The following is a 14,569-nucleotide window of genomic DNA, read 5'->3' as shown; positions in this document are numbered from 1 at the left end:
AAGCTAGGCTGTGGCAGGCACAGTGTGGCGTAAATGGGTAGTGTAGGGTGGTGAGCACCCTAAAGCACGCATTTGGCATCAGGAGGAGTTCTTGGCAGTCCACAGAGGCTTTATGGCTCAAAGAGCACTGGCTTTGGACTTACTCCAGCCTGCTGTGGGATCACCCACCTTAAAGGACTTTAGAGCTTGACAGTGGTGCTCTTGATGCAGGTAGCTTTGACAATAGGCTGTCTAAGATGGCAGCATTAACCACAGGGCTGATGTTGGCTGGAGCCAAGGTGCATCACCTGTTCATGCTTAGGTTGATTCGCTGTGGTCAGCAAATAATTAGTTTCCATACTGTGGGGGGTGGAGAGTAAATCCTCCTCCTTTTGGCTGAATAATTTGAATAAAGTTGTGGCCCTTTAATTCCAATTATCTGTCTTGTGTCTTTATTTGGGTCTGGGTACAATGGCTCCCTGTCCCCAAAGGGCTCACAATCTAAAAAAATAAACATAAGATAGACACCAGCAAAGCCATTGGGCCGTTGCCCACCACTTTAAAAAGGTGCCTCTTTGATTAGTTAGAAGGGGACACTGATCAATATTGATGGATGTGGAATAATATTCCATATACTGAGATATTTTCAGGAACTTTTAATTCAGAAGATAAAGGATTTCAATGCAAAACAGATTATATAAACAATCTAATTGCAGCCACCTAGAAAATGTCACTGGTGCATATCCAGCTGCTCTGCTTCCAGCAGTTTTTTGTTTTTTTAAAAAATCATTTTGTTACTTTTTGCTGACTAATAGTTAAGCAGGCCAGTAGATGTTTCTAAAATCAAACAAATGGTCGAGAGATTACCACGGAGGGGATAACTTAAGAGTCTTGAAAGATTCCAAACATCCTTCATCTGATAGAAGGGTCTGAGGCATGACTTATTGATGTCTCTGCAACCCAGCCAGGGATGGGTGTTTGGTCAGTAAAAGGGAATAGCAGTTTCTGCACAAGGTAGAGAGCCAGTTTTGATAGTACTTCATCCACAGGCTCCGGTTGGAATGGGGTTCTGATGAAGTGAGACATGTAAATAATCAAAACAAAATGTGTTATGGCCATTCTCATGCAAATATACATGCAATTTCTCACTCATGACAAGATTAAAAGATTATTTCATAAAGGATGTGAAAGGAAGAAATATTAGTTGTAACAGCACTAGGCGGGTGGGAAGTGCATTGATTCTATTAAAGCCACACTGGACAAAGAAGATTCAAGTTTAAAAAGAATAGATGAAGAATCAGGCACCATGTTTAGTTTTCACCATCAGATGTTCTTTCATATTCAGATCAGGCCTCAGTACAATGATGTAGCATTTAGGAAGGAAGATGCAACCCAGTAAGCCCAGACTGGAGGCCAAGGTGGAGAAGACCTGCACAGCCACCATGTATTTCCCCTTGGTGCTCAGGTAGGTGGGCACAAAGGACACCCACACACTGCAAAAGACCAACGTGCTGAAGGTGATCAGTTTGGCCTCATTGAAGGATCCAGGCAGCTTCCGGGCTAGGAAAGCCACCATGAATGAGAGGGCCGCCAGGAAGCCCATGTAGCCAAGGGCAATGTAAAACATTATGACAGATCCTTCGTTGCATTGCAGGGTGATCTGCCCAGGCTGGGAATGCATGTCAGCCTCTGGGAAGGGGGGAGAGATGCTCAACCAGATAGCACAAATACATATTTGGACAACAGAACAGGAGAAGACAATGGAGTTGGCCAAACTCTTCCCCAGCCATTTCCTCATTTTGCTCCCTGGCTTGGTGGCCATGAATACCACCACCACAGTGATGGTTTTGGCCAACACAGAAGAGATGGCAAATGAGAAGATGATGCTGAAAGCAGTTTGTCGTAGGAGACAGGTCACCTTCTGGGGCTGACCAATGAACAGAAAGGAGGACAAATAGGAGAGCAGGAGGGAGACCAGGAGCATGTAGGAGAGGTCACGGTTGTTGGCTTTGACGACTGGAGTTTCTAGGTATTTAATAAAGATTCCTAAGATGAGCAGTGTGGTCAATGATAGGAATAGTGCAAAGAAAGCCAAGATGATTCCCAAAGTCTCTTCATAGGATAGGAATGTTATAGCCTTGGGGACACATTGATCTCGGTTCTTGTTTGGATGCTGATCTTCTGGACACTTGTTGCATTGCTCTGCATCTGAAAGGTACAAAAGTGACTTCAATGTTCCTAACATCTGCTTTACAACCATAATAACCTATGGACTAATACACCTCATAAAAGGTCTGTTTGGGGGTAAGAGTACTGTATATGCTACAGTAGGGATGTGCACAAAACCGGTTTGCCAGGTTCAGTTCGGATCTGAACCAGGTCCGAACCGGGAGGGGGTGGTTCGGTTTTGGTTTTGTCTGAACCACCCCCTGGTTCGGTTCGGATCCGAACCAGTTTGGATCTGAACTGAACTGGTTTGGACTGGTTTGGACCTCAAAATGTAGCTAGAATTAAAGCTGACCTTGTGTTCCACCTACCACCCAAACCTCAAATCGATTGGACCTTCCTCTGATTTTTTTTACAAATTTTTAAAATATTTTCAATTTTTGCCCATAACTCCCTATCTGGAGCACTTAGGGGCAAAATGCTGGGGTGGGTGGTAGGCACCCATGGGTGTCCTCCACCCCAACAATCCCAAGGCAATTGGTTACTCCTAGTATTATTGGTGAATTTTTGAAAAAAAAGATTCCCATTGGCTAGAATGGGGATTTTGGGCAGCCCCGTACCCGCCTCTGTGGGGCGGCAGCACCCCCAAAGTGGGTCTGGGGCCATGGCAAAAATGGCCTCAGTCCCTCCCGGCAATCCCCGGATAGATAGGAGTGATGGTTTTTTTAAATTATGATTTCCTAAGGCATTCAATAACTATCTAATTGGAAAGAATAGAATGTGTGTCAGTGGGTGAAAGGTAAAGCCAGCATAGCTCTGAGAAAGACAGTTATTTAATGCCTTAGGAAATCCTAATAAAAACAAACCATCACTCCTATCTCTCCAGGGGACTGAGGCCATTTTTGCCATGGCCCCAGACCTGCTTTGGGGGTGCTGCCGCTCCACAGGCGGGTCCGGGGCTGCCCAAAATCCCCAATCTAGCCAATGGTATTTTTTCTCTTCTTTTCAAGAAATCCACCAACAATGCTAGGGGCAACCAACAATTGCCACCCCAGCTTTTTTGCCCCTCTCTCTGGGCACCCTAACACGTAAGACCCAGTCAGTCCACCTTAATACCTACCTAACACCCCTACCCAAGCAACTAACATGACACTCAGAGAGACAACACCAACTCTCTGATCTAACAAAAAGGCCACTGCTGCTGCTGCCTGCCAGCAGCAGCAGTGAGTGGAGCAGCACAGCACAGCACACACACAGAGAGAAGAAGCAGGAGGCGGAGCAGAGCAGCAGACCTGCTGCTCTGCATGATGGATGATGTGATGCCCAAAGAAACCACCGCCTCACTCAGTGCCTGCCACTGAGGCCAGACAGACAGAAGCCAGCCAACCTGCTCTGCTCTGCTGCTGCTCCTCCCCTCCATGGGTGATGCTGCACACACACCCTACACTACACCTGTGTCCACCGATCCAAACCAGACCAAGCGCGCAGAGTCAGCACAGGCCAGCAGCCAGCCCTGCAACAACAACAACTACTACACCACAACCAGTTTGCTGCTACACCAACATTGCCAGTCACACGCGCCACAGCCTGAGCATAGCACACAGCCAACAGCTGCTGCCAGCCAGTGTCTAGCAAGCCAAGCCAACATGAGGAGAGCTAAGTAGACGGCGCAGGCACGCCAACCCGTCACAACACAACTGCAAGGGGAGAGGGCACAATTACAGGCAGGCAGGAGGAAGCGAGGCAATCCTAGCACAGATTTGAAAGTTAGAATCCAGGACATCTTCTACCACCAGCTGTAGTGTCTAGTGAGTGCAGAGAGTGCAGCTGAGCTGAGCTGAGCTGAGCTGCGTGTGAGGATGATAGTTAGTTTAGCTACAGCAGACTGAGCACTGAGCATGGGCAATGGCATTGGCAAGCAACACAACACAACACTCACCTGCTGCTGGTTCTATAAGTTGTCTCTTGTCTTCACCTCTTCTTTGTGTGTGCGCAGTGAGTGCATGCCTTTTGCCTTACTTGAAAGAATTGCTTCTCTGGTCCACCACATATTTGCTCAAGGACACAGAGAGGCCCAAGGCAGGTGGTGGCACCAGTGTGAGTGCATGTGTGCTGGTGTTTGCCACCACAGGTGTTGTGTGTGTGTGTGTGTGTGTGTGTGTGTGTGTGTGTGTGTGTGGTGGGTGTGGAAGGGAGGATGGAGGGTGATGAAGAGGAAGGAGGGAGGCATGGTGGTGGAGGGAGTCTTGGGGGGGGGGGAAGGAAAAAAAATGTAGACACACACAGCACAGACAGACAGACAGCACACTAAAAAAAGCATCCACACACAGACAGTGCTAGGCATCCATTCACACAGACAGACAGACACACAACAGGAAGAGAGACAGACTGAGCCTGCACCACACACACACAAAGAGACCCAATTCCCCCCCCCCCCCGCATAGTTATCAATCAATATGTTGTTTTGGCAGCCAGTTCATTGCTATTCTGATGGTTTTTGTTTTTTCGCCATCAGCCAACATCAACAGTGACCACAATCAAGATGAACATAAGATGATAATTCATTCTTTTCATTAAAAAAAAAAATTAAATTCTTTTTTCCATGTAAACCAACCCCCCCAACACATGATTTTTTGGTAACATTTTCAATAAAATCAATTCATTTAGCATTTGTTTTGTTATTCCTTCGTTAACATTTTTTTTCTTTTGCATAATTTTGTGGGTTGATTTTAACATGGGATTTTAAATAAAAAATTATTTACATGTCTATTTACATACTAATATTTACATATTTACACTGCAGAAGAATGTATACCCGCCGCTGCCACTGAGTCTAGTACTATTAGGGCTGTGTGCTACTTTGGGTGAATGTGCCGTGCCCACGCCAGGTCCCCAAATGCTGACAGGTGGAGATAAGGGCCTGTGCTGGTCAGCATTGAGTTTCTTTTTAGGTGGGCATGGGCGTTGTAAACGTTTGGCCAGTCGCAGCACTACTACTACTCCTACCACTGCATCTGTGTGGGCACTGCACACGCTGCGACTGGCTGACATGGCTCAGCATCCGTCACGTCAGCTCAGCTAGAGGTGGAAGAGGGGAGGGGAGGGATGAGCACAGAGGTTGAGCCAGGCAAGTGACCAACCATGGGGCAACCACGGTAATCACTCACCCATCTCAAACTCCAGCTTGGGGTAGCCCAGCAGGGGGAGGTTGACCTTGAGGAAGACCAACTGCTCCACCAGACCAGCGTCCAAGCGGGAGCGAGAGGGTGTCACCACGTCCCGGGCACGTGAAAACACCCGCTCGCTCTGGACACTGGTTGGGGGGCAGGAGAGTAGGTGCCCAGCAACCACCACCAGGTCCGGCCAGACTTGGTGGCGGGTCGCCCAGAACTGTGTGCAGTCCACGCCGTCTTCCTCCACAGGCTCCTCCAAGTACTGCGCAATGCATTGCTCAGCACTGGAGGGGGGCCTGGCAGGTCGAGACTCCCGCACACCAGGCAAGGCGCCAAAGCACACCCGCTGAAACAACTGGGCGTATTTCACAGCGGGAGCAAATGGCTGCTGCGTTGGCGCTGCCTGGGATGCCACGCTGCTGGACTGGGAAGAGGGAGGGGAAGGGGTAGCTGACGCTGCCTGGCTGGCAACGCTGCTGCTGGGTGCGGGTTGGGTGGATGGGGCTGCCCCCGCACCACTACCAACCTCCTGGTCTCTGCGGGCCCTAGCGGCCTCCTCCTCCCTCACCTTCCATACCAGGAGGTCCCTCCACTTGGGCAAGTCATCGGCACTAACGGCATTGCCCTTGATGGCTGGGTTCCAGAGACAAGCGAGGACATACTCCTCCCTGCCTCCCAGCTCACCAACGAGCCGCTTGTCAACCCCAGACTTCAGTCTCCCAGCCAGAGCATGACCCTCTGGCGTGGTCAGAGAAATCTGGAATTCACCCATCAGCTTATCCAGACCCATAGCTGTGGGCAGCGCCTGGCTCAAGGGAGTGGTGTCAGCACACAAGCCCTTCGTGGCAAACTGGAAGGGCTCGAGTGCCGACACCGCCTCGGACATCTGCTTCCAATCTGTGTTCGAGAGGTCGCAGACGACCAAGGACTCGTCCCTCGCCAGGGCGACAAGGGCTCTCTCCTGCTCCAACAGGCGCTGGAACAGGAGGAAGGTGGAGTTCCACCGCGTATCAACATCCGTTGGGATGAGGTGGCAAGGAAGCCCAAGGTCATCCTGCTTCTTGCGAAGCAGTCTCCTGGACTTCTCGCTGTGGTGGAAGTGGGCGGCCAGCTTGTGAGCCTTCTCGACAAGTGTGGCCGTGGCAGCAGCAGCACCTGGGGAGGAGGGCGGCCCTTCTCCTGGGACGCCTTCAGCTCCATAAGGCCGAGGGCATCCCTGACGGTCAGATGGAGCATGTGTGCCATACACCGTATGTTCACACAGCCCATGACTGTCTCGAAAGCATCGGTAACGTTGGATCCATTGTCTGTGACAATGAATCCCCTGGAGAGGTGTGGACACCCGCCAATCCACTCCTCTATCTGGCGGTCGAGTACGGCCGCCACCTCCTCCATGGTGTGCCTCGTGTCCATCGTCTCCACGTGCAGAATGGCCCACCTGTGCCGTAGTGCAGCGGGAGCCGCGCAGGACCCGGAAGCATCGCCCGAGGAGGTCCCCTCACTCTCCGGTCCCCACCAGTTGGCAGTGAGGGCCAGGAAAGCAGCATGCATCCCACTGACACTGGTCCAGAGATCAGTCGTGAAATGCACGCTGGTGCCTGCTGGAGCCGCACGCAGCCCGGCCGATATGAGCTCCCTGCACTTGCGTTACAGAGAGGGGACCACGGTCTGGCTGAATGTGGTCCTTGAGGGGATGACGTATTCGGGCACCAGGTACTGGAGTATCCAGCGGAAGTCGGAGTTCTCGACCACCTGAAACGGCTGGTCATCGGTGGAAATCATCTCCCCTATGAGGCGGGTGAGGTGATGATGGTCCACACAAACAGTACGCTGGCTGCTCGACACCTGTGTTCACTGCTGGACTGGCAGTGTAGTATGCTTTCTGGCTGGCGCAGACACACTGCCCCTGTCCGCCCTAGTGGCAGATGCAAAAGGCGCACTAGTGCTGCCAGCCTGTCTACGGAGACCTGGGTGGTGACGCTCCATTTGCCTCCACATGGGTGTCGTACCCAGCTGCCCCAGATCCTTTCCACAGCTGACCTGCATCCTGCAGTGGACACAGCGGGCATGGTATGGGTCATCTTGAGAGACCATACACCGTTGCCCTTGGCCTCTTGCGCCCTGGGCGCTGTCTTTGGCCTTTTCTTGCGGGGTGGCTGCAGTCCTAGGGAGGGGGTGGCCGCTGCTGCCTGCCCACTGCTGCCACCCAACCCGCCCCCTCTGCCCTCCACACGATAGGAAGGGCCCGGCTCCACTGGCAGAGGAGAGGCAGGCCTCTCCTCCACCACCTCGACAGACCGTTCCCCAGAGTGGTGGGCTTCACGAGGGGGGACCCACTGAGCGGCGAAAGGATACGGGGAAGGGGCCCCAGAGGGAGGTTGAACCTGGCTGCATCGCTGCCAGCCGCACGGTCCTCACCGCCCTCTACCTGCTCCCACATCCACAGTCTCCTCCACTACCACCACTGGCGGTGCCCCGGCAGCACCTGGTGCCACCGCCGAGGGAGCCGCCACTGCCCTAATGCCTCTGCCTCTGCCGCAATTGCCGGCAGCAGGCGGGGGGTAATCAAGCCTGCGGACAAAAGCCGGAGCTGGAGCGAAGAATTGTCCAATGGGGAGGACTGGGGTATCCTCAGGCTCCCCACATCCTCTCCCTCCTCTGTGTGCCACAGCCGCCGCAGGCATACCCCGCACCTGGCCTCTCCCTCTGTCTGCCAACCTTATGCGAGGCCTGGCCAGAACACGGCACTCACGTTGGTCAGACATGTTAGTTTTTATCTAAAGAAGGGAGACTTTAAGAGGAAGGCCAGAAAGGGGCAGAAAAATAATTTGGAGGGGGTGGGAAGGGGCAAAACAAAAGCCAATTGATTTGGAGCCGGCGGGGGGGAAATTTGATTTGAAAAAGCCAATTGGGGGAAGAGAAGACTTTTTTATATGGGGGCAAGCAATTGAAGTGGGGGGGGGAGGGTAACCTTTTGAAATTGGGTTGTTAAGCCAATTGGGGAGATGGGGCTGGGTTTCTCCTTTTTTTAAACTGGGGAAAGGGTGGACCCCTGGGGTGGGTGGCACGGGCAGTTGAGTGGAGTAGTTGTGGGGTGGGGGGGCAAGTCTTTTTATTATTATGGGGAGAATGGATGGGGGGAGGGCACAGCACCTACGGGGGGGGAGGACGCAGTCAAAGCTTGGGAACCTGCAAATCAAAGGACACCCTTCTTTAGTGAACTGAGCACAGTTTGTGGTTGGGGGGCGGTTTTCAGGTAATGCTGCAAGCATCAACCTTGCAATGCGCCTATTTAGGAACTTTCAATTTCACAGAACCCAAAAATTGCACTTTCAGAAACCTATTGCACTTTCACAGATAGAACCAACCCACCCACTCTGCCCAAGGCAAGCAAACACTGGATGGCAGCATGGAACATCATCATATATCTTCCAAACATAATGACCTGGGGTGGGGTGGGGTGGGATGGGGAGTTGGGAAACCTGTTAAAAAACCACCTGCAAGACGCATGCAATGCAACACACAGCAGCAATTTCTTCATCAAGCAAGACACAACAGTAGATCTCCAAGGGTCCCTCCCCACACTCAAATGCATTTCAAAAGAGGGGTGTCCCTATTTAAAACCACCAACTAGGGAGGGAAAGGGGGCAACAAAAGGTGCACAATTGTGCACGCACTAACCCCTCTTCTTCCGGCCCTTCTCCTGCCGCACACTGCTGGTCACGGATGCGCTGCCGCCGCCAGCCCGCCACCCCTGGGTTGGGACACAGACAGGGCGGCCGCACGAGGCACAGGCAGCCGGGGTAGATCAACGATGGAGGGGCAGAAGTGAGGAGACAACACTATTTGTGTCACTCAACTCACCCCCAAGCAGAGACAAATGAAATGAACAACTTCCTAAAAAACCCCAAAAACCGATGGCAGGGACGGAGGTGGTAGGCTACTGTGGCTGGCTGCAGCTGTGGGAGGAAGAAGTGAAGGGATGGAGGAGAGAGAAGAGAAAGAGAGAAGAGAGAGAGGAGAGAGGGAGAGAGAAAGAAGAGAGGAGGAGCAGCACGGAGGGGGGGGAGCTTAGCAGCGGGGAGGGGGGATCCAGGTGTGGGGGGACAGCAGCTGCAGCAGTCCCAAGAGGAGGGACCAGAGGGTGTGTTTCGGGGGGGGGGGTTGGTGTGGCAAGGGGTCTGGGGTATGTAAAAGGGAGTCAGGGGCAAGAAGAGGGGAAGTCCAGAGAGGGTGTGTTTCGGGGGGGGGGTTGGTGTGGCAAGGGGTCTGGGGTATGTAAAAGGGAGTCAGGGGCAAGAAGAGGGGAGGTCCAGAGAGGGTGTGTTTCGGGGGTGGTGGTGTGGCAAGGGGTCTGGGGTATGTAAAAGGGAGTCAGGGGCAAGAAGAGGGGAAGTCCAGAGAGGGTGTGTTTCGGGGGTGGTGGTGTGGCAAGGGGTCTGGGGTATGTAAAAGGGAGTCAGGGGCAAGAAGAGGGGAAGTCCAGAGAGGGTGTGTTTCGGGGGGGTTGGTGTGGCAAGGGGGCAGAATCTGGGTATGGGTGGGCAGGGCAGGAGTGGGAGTGAGGGGAGAATGGGTTTCTGGATGGGAGGGGCAAGTTAGTAACAGGGGGGCCACACAGAGGGAACAATCTCAATTCAAATCAACACAACCCAATGCCAAAAGTTGAACAAAGAAAACCAATTTAAAGAATCAAGCAGCAGCAACTTGGGCAAGTCTCAGGGAAGGGGAGAGGAGCACACAACCAACCACCAAAGAAGAACCAAAATAGATAATATGGGACAATCACAACAAAAATTGTCTATATGAACAGAATCCTCGGTGCGGGGGACACCAACTCAGGCAGGCCAGCAACAGAGCACAAAATGCAAATCAGTTAACAATTAAAGCAAACAACCAAAGCAGCAGCAAATATATAAATGAAACCAATGGAATGAAAATCAAAAGGTTGAACAAAAACAAGGCACAAACAGCAATAAATGAAACTTTGAAAGCAATGCAGATTGCAGAATGATGGGTGGAGTGGGGGAGGGGAAGCCCAAAGGAGGAGGGATGAGAGAGGAAAAAAGGGTGGGGGAGGGTGAAGAAAGGAGGAAAGACAACAGAAGAAAAACAACAGGGAAATTTGGGGAAAGTTAAGAAAAAAGTATAGTAAGTAAAGAGAAGAGACAGACAGACACTACAGACAGACACAGAGGGCAGATGAAGGTGGCACAACAACACACAGAGGGAGAGAGACACAGAGAGAGACACAAACACTATAGGACACAGTCAGGGACCCACAGACACCAGCAGCAAAGAGCAAGGGACTCAGATGATGATCCCACAACTGCAGCCAAAGAGAATTTTCTAGGCTAGAGGCTTGGTTTATATAGGTTTGAAACTCCCTCCTTTGGGACCTCCCTCCTTTGGGAGCCCCCACCTTTGCACTCCCCCCCAGGCCAACAAGGTGCCAGCTCTCAACAGTGCAACAGCCAACAGACTACCAGAGCGCAAGACTCATTCTGGCCAATCAAAGGATCAATAACGCAGCCAATACAATGCCTGAAAAACAGCCTCACAAAATGGATGCCAGGAGCAAAAGTTGCAGGAAGGAACCACAAAATGGAGGACACACTTCAAACTTCTTATAGACTCAATAGAAGCCTATGGCACATCCGAACGGGTTTGGAAAATCCGAACCGGTTCGGATCCAAACCGATTCGGATTCGGTTCGGATCCGAAACGTTTCGGATCTGAAACAGTCCGGTTCGGTTCGGATTCGAGCCGCCGAACTGAACCGCACATCCCTATGCTACAGTAGGCAGATTAGATGTACATGGGGGAGACATTAGGAACAATGCATGTGCAGTAGCAATGGGGACTGGTAAGGATTTCATGGCAAAGAAATGCTTTGCACAGAGAGGATCTTGGGCTTAATATTTGAGGATGGATGGCATTCTGCTTGGTTCATAGGAGGTCTACTGCCATTCAAAGAATAATTTGCAAGATGGTCTACTGGTATGAGTCAGCAAAGGAAACATCACTGATTTGATGCCACTGCTGGGAAAGAAAGCAGGATAACTAAGCTGAGGGATAAACAAAGACTGTATTGACTATGGATGCACAACATGAGTCTTTGAGGCAGTCTTTGAGTCACTGAAGATTGGATAGGATAAGTGTCCTACCCAGGATTGGGAGCTGTGTATGCTCCCAATTTTCATTTGTGTGGGAGCAAACACCAAGGTAGGAGGAGGGAGAAGTGATTGTGTGGGAGGCAGGAGCTGGGTAGTGCTACCCACCATTTGACCAAGGTAGGAGGAAAAGTTGTACTAGCCAGCTCCCGTCTCTCACACAATCACTTCTCTCTTCTCCTACCTAGTTGTTTGCTCACACACAACTGAACATTTGGAGCAGGCACAGCTCCCAAACCTGGGTAGGACAATTTCCAGCTGTGTGAACAGCCTGAGTGAGTGACTGATGCCTGTTGCAGCTTAAAGGTGGGAATTTGCAAGCTGTGTTGGAGCCCCACCCTCAGGCTCATTCCGAGAGATCTCATACACCATCAAGTTCCGAATCCCTGCTACAAGTAATCCTGCAGAGATCCCAGCTCACTCCTCCTACAAGGGCAAATTGCGGGCAGGCACTCATGATTGTGGTGACCCATCTTTTCAAATCTGGAGCAGGCCGATGTGAAGAGGCTGGAGGGCATGTGATTTAAAGCACACAAAGGAGCATAAGTGGCTCTTGCTGAACCACTGCCAACCTTTTCTCTCTTCAGTACACTATTTGAGTACATTTCTTTCATCCAAGTTGGTCTATATATTATTAATACTTATTAAAGTAATAACCAAAGAAGGTCCTCAGGTCAAAAATACTTCAAATAAGCTGACATTAATTCTGGGGAGTTATCTTTACCCTATGACTCATGGGCAGTCATTTCTTTTGAAGTCACCTACCTTCCCGAGTGGAGATGGTCCCTCCCTTGCATGGAGCACAGTCATAGCAGCAGACGGGCTCTCCTTCCTTAACCACCTTGGTGTATCCGGGGCGACAGTTTTCCACACATCTAGACTGAGGTAAAGTCTAAATGTAAGGATAAGAAATATGAACAAAATAGATTAGGAGGTTTCATTAGGATTCTAGGAGAGGAGTCCTAGAGCTGGAAAGCACTAGAGATGTGCATGGAACCGGCTGGTCTGGTTCGGTTTGAGTCCGGACTGGACTCGAATCTGACTGGGCCAGTTCGGTCCGGCAAACCTCGAACCTCCCCCCTGGTCCGGTTCGGTCCAGGGTGGGTCCACACGCTTTTTAAAAAACTACATTATTTTTGCACTTACCCTCTTCGGGGCTGTAGCTGGAGGTGGTGGTGGGGGGGTCTGTGGAGGTTCCCCCTCCCCCTGCCGGTCTTCCTTATTTCCTCCTTGCCCTTCTCAGCCAGTTCCAACTCTCGGGCAAGGGTGGATGGCTACTGCGCGGCAGGGTGCACCAGGCAGGCAGCAGCTCGTAGCGCTGCTGCTCTGCTCTCAGCCCAGGCAGGGAGGCGGCTGAGATCGCGGGGCCCCTGATGGCTGGGCTGCATGACAATTGGGAGCTGAGTTCACCACCAGCCCTTGCAGCAGGCGGCTTGAACTTCCCTCCCCTGCCTGAACTTGAGAGCGAGCGAGTGAGCAGCCGGCTGCCTTTCTGAGGCAGCTCTCCAGGCCTTCTGACTCTGAGCCCGTCCTCAAAGCATTGGTTAATCTGCTCCCGCTGGGCTCAGTCGCATGACCTGACAATGAACATCAGCTTTGGCGGGTGATTCAAATTGTCCTGGAGTCCCCTCTGACCTGTCAAAACCAAGCCAGCTATTGGGAGGAGGTGGTGGTGGTGGGTGTTTAAAGAAACTTCTGTTGCACTTCAGCTGAAAGTGGAAAAGAAGGAATGAGAGGAAACAGGATTCAGACTGCATTTTCCCCCTTGCCGTCTAAACCTCCTCTGCCCTGTTGAAATGGTGCCGATTCTGAGTGAAATATTTATTTGTTTGAATCCGATTTCAGGGTCTGGGGGCTTCCCACGGAGTTACTCTAGCCTAGCCTTCTTTCAAGCAAACCCATGCTGATGGCAAGGGGACTTACTCTTGAGAAGGAATGCTAGCAATCATTTGGGGTTGGGGTGGAGGGAAGAGACGCTAGGCTGGACGGAATCACTAGCTCATTAAAAAAAAAAAAAAGAATCCGCCTTATCCTATCCATTGCACTTTTTAGTGTAATAAAATATGCAAGCTTCTTTTTAAAAACATGTGTAATCCTGCCAGAATGCACAGTAACCCCTACACCATTCAAAGGGAAAAAGTAGAACAAAGACATTGTGATTCTGGCAGGATTACACATGATTTTAAAAAGAAGCTTGCATATTTTATTACACTAAAAAGTGCAAAGGCCCAAACTGGGGTGGCCTGCTCCGGTAGGGGTACCCCCCCCCTTGGCGGATTACCAGAGTGGCAGAGGAGGCATCTGCCTATGGTGGCAAATTCCACCTCCCCAGGGATGGCGGTGGTGGATGCATCAAGGATGTGGATAGGAGGCGAGCAGAAAGTCCCCTCCATGACATTAAAAAACCCCAAAAACACTGCTGTGTGGTGGCAGCAGTAGCTGTGCGTAAGGGGGTGAGGAAAGAAGCAGAGAGGTGGGACTCAGGAGGCCTGTGCAGTCAATTGGGAGGGAGGGAGGGCAGAGAGGGCTGCAGTGCCCCTCCCAAATAGCCAACAGAGGCTACCCCTTTAGTTCAGTTCTGAGATCACAAGCAGTCGGGAGGGGGGGGAGGGGAGAAGTGACACCCAAACACACAACTGTAGTTTTAAAAGCTTTATTGAGGCTGGCTACATTCTAGCAATCAAGCACGCAGGCAGGTAAGCAATTTCAATCAGGTGTTTCCTAGAGTAAGGCAAGCTTCAGACAACAGAGCGGTTTATAATAATTTTTAGAAACTAGAATGTACTTTCACTTCACTAAATAATGCAAGCAGTTCTAAAACCAAGCTCATTAACTACTTCAGCTCCTAGCAATGGTCTGTTCTTATCTCTCTGCTTCCAGCCACAAAAATGCTACCATTTAATCCACGGAGCAGGAAGGGAGAAAGGAAATCATGTATATTTTGTGAGCTAAGAAGCCGAGATAGAGAAGGGAGGGGGAGAAGAGAGCTCACTACTGATGTAGAGAGGATGAGCCAAAAGCAGAGGCGAGGGGGGTGTGGACAGGGGGAAGAAGGAAGGAGCTGACAAGGAAAGCAGC

The 14,569-nt window shown here is 51.2% G+C and overlaps 1 protein-coding gene across 2 annotated transcripts in view; it reads right to left on the bottom strand.

Annotated features, from left to right (window-relative positions):
- Positions 1 to 668: 668 nt before the first annotated feature.
- LOC128343446 (vomeronasal type-2 receptor 26-like) overlaps positions 669 to 14,569 on the bottom strand; it is a 28,024-nt gene continuing 14,123 nt past the window's right edge. For both annotated transcript variants that reach the window (XM_053292524.1, XM_053292525.1), the window contains 2 exons: positions 12,257 to 12,383; positions 669 to 2,187 (listed from right to left, as the gene is read on the bottom strand). In XM_053292524.1, the coding sequence (XP_053148499.1) occupies positions 1,277 to 2,187; positions 12,257 to 12,383 (1,038 nt within the window). In that variant the 3' untranslated portion in view covers positions 669 to 1,276. The remainder of the gene's footprint in view (positions 2,188 to 12,256; positions 12,384 to 14,569) is intronic.

This window comes from Hemicordylus capensis, chromosome 2 (genome assembly GCF_027244095.1).
Source record: "Hemicordylus capensis ecotype Gifberg chromosome 2, rHemCap1.1.pri, whole genome shotgun sequence".
Classification (NCBI taxonomy): Eukaryota; Metazoa; Chordata; class Lepidosauria; order Squamata; family Cordylidae; genus Hemicordylus; species Hemicordylus capensis.
Note: the sequence above shows the minus strand (reverse complement) of the source record. Positions and strands in the feature narration are given on the sequence as shown.